This window comes from Vanessa cardui, chromosome 10, assembly GCF_905220365.1.
Source record: "Vanessa cardui chromosome 10, ilVanCard2.1, whole genome shotgun sequence".
Classification (NCBI taxonomy): Eukaryota; Metazoa; Arthropoda; class Insecta; order Lepidoptera; family Nymphalidae; genus Vanessa; species Vanessa cardui.
In genome coordinates this window covers 8,408,235-8,417,235 of record NC_061132.1, presented here as the reverse complement: position 1 = coordinate 8,417,235, position 9,001 = coordinate 8,408,235, and the positions used below count along the sequence as shown (strand labels likewise).

General features: G+C 31.6%; 1 protein-coding gene across 1 annotated transcript; it reads left to right on the top strand.

The window, feature by feature from the left end:
• Window positions 1–3,986: 3,986 nt before the first annotated feature.
• On the top strand, window positions 3,987–8,597 carry LOC124532985. The gene is made up of 3 exons (XM_047108129.1): window positions 3,987–4,311; window positions 5,339–5,555; window positions 7,805–8,597. Exons 1-3 carry the CDS (start codon window positions 4,267–4,269, stop codon window positions 7,954–7,956), a joined length of 414 nt encoding a protein of 137 aa, XP_046964085.1. The 5' UTR covers window positions 3,987–4,266; the 3' UTR covers window positions 7,957–8,597.
• The last annotated feature ends 404 nt before the right edge of the window (window positions 8,598–9,001 follow it).

Sequence of the window (9,001 nt, the reverse complement as noted above, 5' to 3'; positions counted from 1 at the left end):
AAGTTTAAGGGAATTCATTGATTAATTTAATATTTTAAGGTACAGGGCAATTAAATTGAAACAAAAATGATATATTAATTTTAAGACATTAATAAAACTGCAAAGGTTTCAGGAATTGTTCCTTGCGCACCATATATGACGTCGAATAAAAGGTCTACGAAACCGGCTACCCTGATAAACCTTTCGCCATTAGGAATATTAAAGTGAATTAAACCTATCGAAACTATAAATAAATGTTACAATATGTCAACGCAATGTTTTCAAAACACTCCTTTATTCGCCAATAACGATTAATAAGTATTATTTAAACGTAACCGGTTCACGCCGGTTCGATGCGTGCTCATCAGCCGTATTGTGCTGGCCACTTGACCTGTGATAATGATAAATGTGAAATATTGCTTATTCTCCTACATCGCTCAGTATTATCAAAGTTACAATTACTGTGTGACAGGCATGTGTTATAATTGTGGAATATTTGGGAATATATTTTATCGCTATACAATAATATTCAACCTACTGATTACAGTGCTCTGTGGAAGCATATTTGTGTAGGTATTATCATTGATTTTAACATATGTGTGTCAGAGCTGAACTAATCTAGGCTAGTGCTTATTACGGTTTCCAATTTCAATGGTTAATGAACCAGTGTTAATACAGGAGCATAAGGCCTTAACTTCGGTTTGATGATTGGTTTACAGAGGTGTAGAAAAAGATGTATCACTTTACAGGGTTGGGCAGTATTTAAATTACTTGTAATTAAAATACGTAATTAAAATACAAATACGTATTTGGTATTTTTATTTCAATTACTTCCTTAAAATGTAATTTGTAATTTGTATTTCAATTACCTGACGCAAAGGTATTTAGTAATTTGTAAATTTCAAATACTTGAGGCTTAAAATACATTTAAACATTTAAATACATATAATCTTCACTTAACGGTCGTGAGTGTGAGTGCGAGACGCGAAAATGTAATGATGGTATTGCAGCAGTAAATATAACAGAAAATGAAAGAAGGGAGAGAAAACTATATTTGCCTAGGCACCGCAGATGCGCCACACATTAAGTCTTCTGGCAACAACAGATATGAATAATGTTATCAAAGCTTCTCATATTAGCAGGATTCACTATTCAGCAATTTCTAAATGTTTCCAGAAGACCCAAATCTGCTGAAATCATAAAAGTGTTTCTTGGACATCAGTTAATATGTCCCTGTCCCACAAGATGGAACTCTTTATAATTCTGTAGTGCAGATAAGAAGCAAATCCAAATTATATGAACTTTTTGCTAAGTTGGAAAATACTAACACTTTCTCTGCTATAGAACTAGAATACTTGGAATTTCCTCGAAGTATTAAAACCAATTGCTACAGCTCTAGATTACATACTGTCACCTGAAGTAAATGGAGCTATATTGGCATCATGCTACTGACATTACATTAAAAAATTTAGTTTTTATGAAATGGATCTCTGGTTTTGAAGATTTCTAAAAGTATTAGAATCAATTCAAAACCCTTTCACATATACACGAGTAGGATCTGCGACCAACGAGATGTATGTGAAGGGGTTGTCGATTTTTTTATAATACTGTTAGGAAGTTTCAAATACTAAACATAGCATTGTGAATGCATTAAAACTCATAACTCATTCACATTTTTTTATTATGTATTTTGTAATTTGTATTTTGTATTTTATATTTCAAATACCTCACTTAAATATATTTTGTATTTCGTATTTTAATTACTTGCAATAAAATATTTTGTAATTTGTATTTCAATTAAAGCAAATCATTTTGCCCAGGCCCTGATCACTTATAATCATTAGATAGCTAATTAACGATTAAATAAACTATCTAAATAAAAATACTGCATTTTATTTTTCCATACAGGTAAAAAGAAATTCAATAATTTGAAATGAATAACTTTATTCAGACTCAAAAATCTACCAGTATTTAAGAATATGACCTGTGAATTAGCGAAAGGCACACATCGTCATTATTATTTTAAGTTAAACTAAAAACCTTTCATATGTAAATTGATAGGTATTATTATAAATGTCATCTTTTTTTTATAAATTAAGAAGTAACTGAATCACAGTGGCCCATGATTATATTTTGGAGCTTGATGCTTATTATAATTACATTTCTTTTTCCTTGTGTTATCAACGTTGAGTTAAATTAAGACAAAGTAGGTAGGTATATTATTATTAATACATAAAAATGAAATTAATCTAATTAAAAAGTTTCTTGTAGTTTTTTATTGTTTTAGGAAAGCGAAAAAAGTATATTTCAATTAGTATTATATACAAATAGGTAACTCAATTTTTGTCACCAGCACTTTGCCCTCTAAAGGTATATCATAATTAAGTAAGGACTAGATAGAAAAAATAAATAGATCTAGGAAATTGTAAAGGTGTCAATTTTCATCGCGATAGAATAAAAAAAATAGAAAACTAATGTTTGAAATTTTGTCCTCTATAATTTTGCATTGAACATTTTAGTTGTTAACAATTGAGATATTATAGTAAAATTACTGATTTTAACACAAGACAACGCCCCGAGGTTACAAATATGAATTTGTCATCAAAGAAAAAATCTAAATTGCATAATTATTACTAGACTATGTATGTTAGGCACAATCCTCACTGCATGGTCTATTTGTTTTATTAATATAATGATGATCACTCATTGTTCCAAGCGCTTATGTCAATCACAAAACAAATACAAGGAATTTTCATATTTATATCATAATGATATATTACATAAAATATGCCTTTATCAAATAGTAATTTCAATAACGATTCATTTACAATGATGATTTAATCAGTGGCAGTTTGTATGTTTCTAAACGAAAAATAAATATCTAGTACATTACGGACGAATTAAATAACATTTAGGTATCCATCCATCTGGGTAGTTACCTCTTTTTTCTCGCTGGTAAAATGCATTACGCTTTACCACCACGTGTAGTGGGGGGTATGTGGGACTCACCGAGTGCGTCCCGGCACACCGGGATGTCCACTGAAAAACCAGCGGTAAGGGTACTGCTGGCGGAGAGGGCTCCGTCTTTTCAGCGAGCGCCATAAGATCGCTTTCGCATGTTACCGTGGGTTGCTCTAGTATTTAATATCAACATTGAATGTGTCAGTGTTATAACAGGTACTGATGACAACGGTATACGGCTGACGTGACAGGGTTACGCCATCTAATACCTTAATGTTTTTTATAGCTAGTGTCTGGGTGGAAGTTTCCAATCACCATCTGGTGGTATGTTAGCTCGTCTGTCTCCTTACCCAAAGGATCCCTAGGTGGTCTATGAATTGACTGTGTTAGGTCAGGTTAGGTACATTACCACTAGGTCACTTTGTAAGAACATATTGTCAAGAGGCCATTTGCTCATATACAATCTAAAATAAAGTACTAATTCAAGCAGAATCTTTAATGCAGGTTTGTGACTCTTTAAATCATCACTGTCAACTAACACGTCTGTTTCGTGTATCATGAATAGGACGCCACTATCGATACCTAAAATAAAAAATAAAAATCGCAAATCCAAATAGTTTTTAATATATTTAACGGAGCTGGATTCAATTAGCTTACTTTTACTTGGTGGTAGGGCTCTGTGCAAGCCCGTCTGGGTAGGTACCACCCACTCACCAGTTATTCTACCGCCGAATAACAGTACTCAGTATTGTTGTGTTCCGGTTTGAAGGGTGAGTGACCCAGTGTAACTACAGGCACAAGGGATATAACATCTTAGTTCCCAAGGTTGGTGGCACATTGACGATGTAAGGAATAGTTAATATTTCTTACAGCGTCATTGTCTATGGGCGATGGTGACCACTTACCATCAGGTGGCTCATATGCTCGTCCGCCAACCTATTCCATAAAAACAAAACAAACAAAAGCTTAATGATATTTATGTACTGAAATTCAATTATAACACCGAACACAACATATAGTACTGATTTTTTAAACTAAAATTCATATTTATTGCACTTAATATAAATTCTATAATTAAAAATTACACGCTATTTAACTAAGCTCATTCAGACGGTTATCATAAACTACAAAGGAGACAATGATTGAAATTTCTTGAAAGAAATGCTGTTTATATTATCATTGTTTATTTAGACCATTGTCCAATGAACAATGAGATATATGAGTTAGCAGATAACCGACTTACGGAGAATACATGTAACAGTGGTTACTGTGACTGTTGGATGTGTTATAACTGGGACAATTAATGATCTCAATCCCTTAGCACTGATGGATGTGTGGACGGTTGTAATCTTACTAATAACTGTGCTAGAGGTATCTCCATACAATATTACACTAAAGTTTCCGATGTGGTGTACTTTTCATTTGAATACGTGTATCTTCAAAATTAATTTAAACTTCGATCTGCTTTCATAGATTTTAGTATGTGTTAACAATATTGTTTTTATTTTTCGGTCCGAATGGTAAGTTATGTAGTTATTTTTTATATTTAGCCTAATTAATTGAATTTTGAATAGTTCTTTGTTTTATCTGAGCGCAGTGATTCTAAAAGCATTTGTGAATCTTTAGAGATTAATTATTTTTATCTGTGCTCACTCGATTTGAATATCAGCGTGCTTAAAAACTTACAAAGTTTTCAATCTTGTTAATTAAAACTGAAATGTTATTTGTTTCATTTTTTCATTGGAAAAAAACTATTAAAAATCGTAGTTACGTATATATAACTTGACCTATATGGATATTATCGTCCCTTCCTTTTAAGCTTAATTAGAAGGATAAATAGGAATATTAGTAATTCCTTGAAAAGTATAAGGGACTGTGCTACTATGATTATAGTGAAAACGAAAAATATTTGTATTTCATTGGCCTCTAACTCAACCTTTCTATAACAATATATTATATAACCAACCGTTACGTAACATATTATTAAAATGTTTTTTTCCATGTGCAATTATAAAATAAACAACCAGTATTTTTTTCAGTCGCCAATGGTTTTTAAATGTCAAATCATCCCATTAAAAACAAGCCGACTCATTTTAATATCAATAACAAATATATTGATAAAAACATATGTTTGTTTAAGTAATACCAGTTTATCACTGGATATTTTGTTTATAAAACAAATGTCAAATTATAAATTTATATTGAACGTCACCTGTTTTTTTGTTATACAATACAAGTAGAATATAATTTTGTTTGTTCGTCTTACATAAAATAAAAACTTTTTGGATGAATTCCCATCGATGTTTCTAGCCAGTCCTTTAAGAATTGATATCTGTCTTTATATGTTACAAATAGTCTTAAGATTTTGTGATCTAAAACACACATTGCTCAATTCCAGAATGTCATATCGGACAAGATGGCCGAGACTATATTTGATAAACTTCCTTTATCAAAATCTCTGGGCTTCTCAATACGCGAGAATTTTGGCAAAGTGAAGGATACGCCAATAAGATCTGAACACTTAGAGCCTTACAATGACATCCTAAAAGCCAGCACGGAGTTCGCTGAGTTACATGATGATGACAATATTGGAACGGATCTAACCAGACTCAAGCGTTAGTATCTGATTGTGTTCACATATCTGTTTAAAGAGACTACCACATTATTATTACGTAAAATGATTGGTCGAAATCGTAAATATTCGCGACATAATGATGTTTTGAATGTCGTCGTAATTGTTATCGGATCTTTGGAAGTAAAATTAAAGTGGTTATAAGTAGTTAAATGGAATAGTGTTGCATTAAAAATAAAGTACCATTAACAAAGAACTATTTGTAATGCATCATAAAGCAGAGCTAACAAATATGGAATATGCAAATCTATGGTTATTTATCAGTGCTCATAAGAATGAGCAAATATTATATAAAATATTAGAAAAGGTTCTACAGCGAAACAACAATAAAAAACAAAAAGCTATGTATTACTGTTGAAGTCATTATACAAACAAGTTTTTTTTTTCAATTATGGTACAAACAAGGGACAACATTTAGATCTGATGATTATTCGAATATTTAAAATTAAAAAAAGAAAATATATGTGCACTTGTTGGTACGTGTCGCTAATGACAACGTCTATATAAGAAAAAAAATATATATTCCATATATGTGAGAATAGCTAGTCTAGATATATAAAAATTAATAGGAAAAGTAGTCCTGAAGAGAATCTCCCATAGGAGTGATTTTTTGGCTGTCTATAGCACGATATGATCATTGTTGATTGTTGATGTACATCAGCACGCATTTTGCTCACAGTAGGCTATCATGACACTTACTTGACTCTACATGATATTTCTAACAAATAAATTAGTTTTACTTGTCCAATAAATAAGTTCAAAGAACTTTTCTATTGGATTGAATAATCTGTACCAATTTTCCAGGCCAAGTACATGCGAAATTTACATTTCTTTATAAAATGCACGTTAGTTAGGCTTTATATTTTCCATTGGATATAAAATATTGTATATCAACTCGTACGTAATATTTCATCATCTGCGTCATTGTCTTCCTTTCTAATCTTAATCTGATGTAATACTGAACTACTATAACGACACAGACATACACAATTTGCAGTCTACGTTCCAGGTAGAGTAAGAAGTTGATCACTTTCATTTGTTTAATCGGTAAATCTTTTTTATTGTTTTGTCTTCCCTATTACCTTAAGTCCACAAATATATATCTATACGTATAAAAGCGAAATACAACTCACTGACTAAGTACGAAATGTCAAAAGCTATAACACCTACATACATGAAATTTGTCAGGTATGTTCACTATGGGGTGTAGATATCCACTAAGAATGGATTTCACGACACTCCACCCAATGAAGGTAAACGGAGGTTAAAGTTTGTAATTAATAAATTTCGCGCGGGTAAAGCAACAAGTTGAGCTAGTATTGTATTAAAAGCTACCAGACGTTCTTAAGGGGTTACCCTAGTTTATGTGTGAAAATTCAACAGTCGGTCCAGTGACTAGAACAAGGTAATCTGAATCGAATATCGCAGATTCATCGCGTTACCATATATACAACACATGTATTGGATGAAATTCCACTACATAATATATGTATCATTCAATCGCACCTGAAAATTTCCTGGTGTTAGCGCCTGACATAAATAGCATAGCACCCTACTCAATCTATCACATATTGTATTCGCATGCGACCACAAATTATCGTTCTAGACGGATAATAAAGAGCTGGTAATTTTTAATACATCGAGTTTTCTTTGAACTCATGACTCATCTTACACAATACAACTGGTGTTACTTTCCTATATTTTGGATTATTAAATAATATGATATTAAGAATTCAAGAAAAACATATTTTTTCCGTCAGTTCAAGATTGCTATGACGATGAAAGAGAATCGGCAAGTTCCAAGCCGAAACAATGACTTGTGTCAAATTAATTAAAATAAAATTCCGCAGATATTTTTAACTTTGCCGTTTAGTAAATTCAAATCGTTTGTAAAAAATACATTGGTAGAAAAAGCATATTATTCGATACAAGATTTTGTAGATGATAAAAAAGCGTGGAGTTAATACCTGTTGACTTCCAAGCAGGATACATTAATTGAAATAATTGTATTTAATTAACATGACGTTGTATTTTTTAAATGTTTTAAAAGAGTAACTACTGAGTTTCTTGCCGGTTCTTCTCGGTAGAATCTACTTTCCGAACCGGTGGTAGCTTCACTTAATTGTAAAATGACGATTCAAAAGTGCTTATAAAAACCTACTTGAATAAAGTTTATTTTGATTGATTGATTGATTGATTGATTGTGTCCCATGTATTATTATTATTTTACAGGCATAGCTGATCGTCGAAGGCCTCTCCGCTTGCAGTCATCGTTTGGCCGCAGGCGTGCTCGTTCCCAAGCGTTGCGGAGACAAAAACTGAACAGCCAAAGTTTAAGAAGCCATCGAGAACACTCCAAACACTCCAGTTCAGAAAACATATAGTATTGTGATATAATTAATAAATATTCCACAATTTGTCTTTTATCAAAATCTACTTTAATTCTTGTAAAATAATCAGAGGAATGTATTTTTTTTAATTTATTGAAAATCACTTTTTTATTCTTAGAATTATTATCAGAATAGTTACATTATATAAATTATTAATTTAAGTTTAAAAACGTCAAGTCAAGACAAGTGATGCTGGTGGTGATGATTGTAATTTTTTTAGACTGAAGTCACAGAATAGGGATTTTTCGTAGCTCACCTAAGCCTTCGTTTGTGGGCAATGTGAAATTGGTGTTGTCAGAAATATGAGGTACGAATACGTTAGAGACGCTAATAAGAAATAATTGACCATCGATCCCGTACCAAACGAACCTTTACTTTATTATTTTATTTTATAAATTTATAACAATGCTCTTCCGGGAGCACACGGGCACTTAGGTATTAATAATGTTAGTGAAATCGAAATAATTTACAATAACAAATTGCATCCCCACGGAACATACGGGTTTTGACATTTGACAAATTGATGATCACTTTGTATTTTTAGAAGCAGTTCGTAGTAAGGATTAACTAACTAGGTTTCTGATTAATAATTATATTATAATTATAAATTTATCTTATTCAATTAATTTTGAAGATAATTCGGTTGATAAATAAATTATGTTGTAAAGAACAACTAAACTAAACATAGAATACCTTAACTAATGGTCCTAATTTCTCCTTTTATTGTTTAACAATTGAAACAATAAATTGATTATGATAAATATATTTTAATAAAATAATCAATGTAAAAATTCTTTTAAATTCGTACTTATGTAATAAAAATTTAAAAGCAATGTTGTCTACAATTATTATTGCTATTATTTTTAAACAGGATTTATTCAATAATTAAAACTAAGCAGCGATCATGCTCCAGTCAGATCCCTGTTAACCTAGGATGCAGGGAGTCCAAATGTCCAAGTGCTGTCCATTAGCAAGACATCTTCGCCAGACCACTGCTGGGCTCTTCTTGTGCTTACGACAGGACAGGTGCTTAGTAACT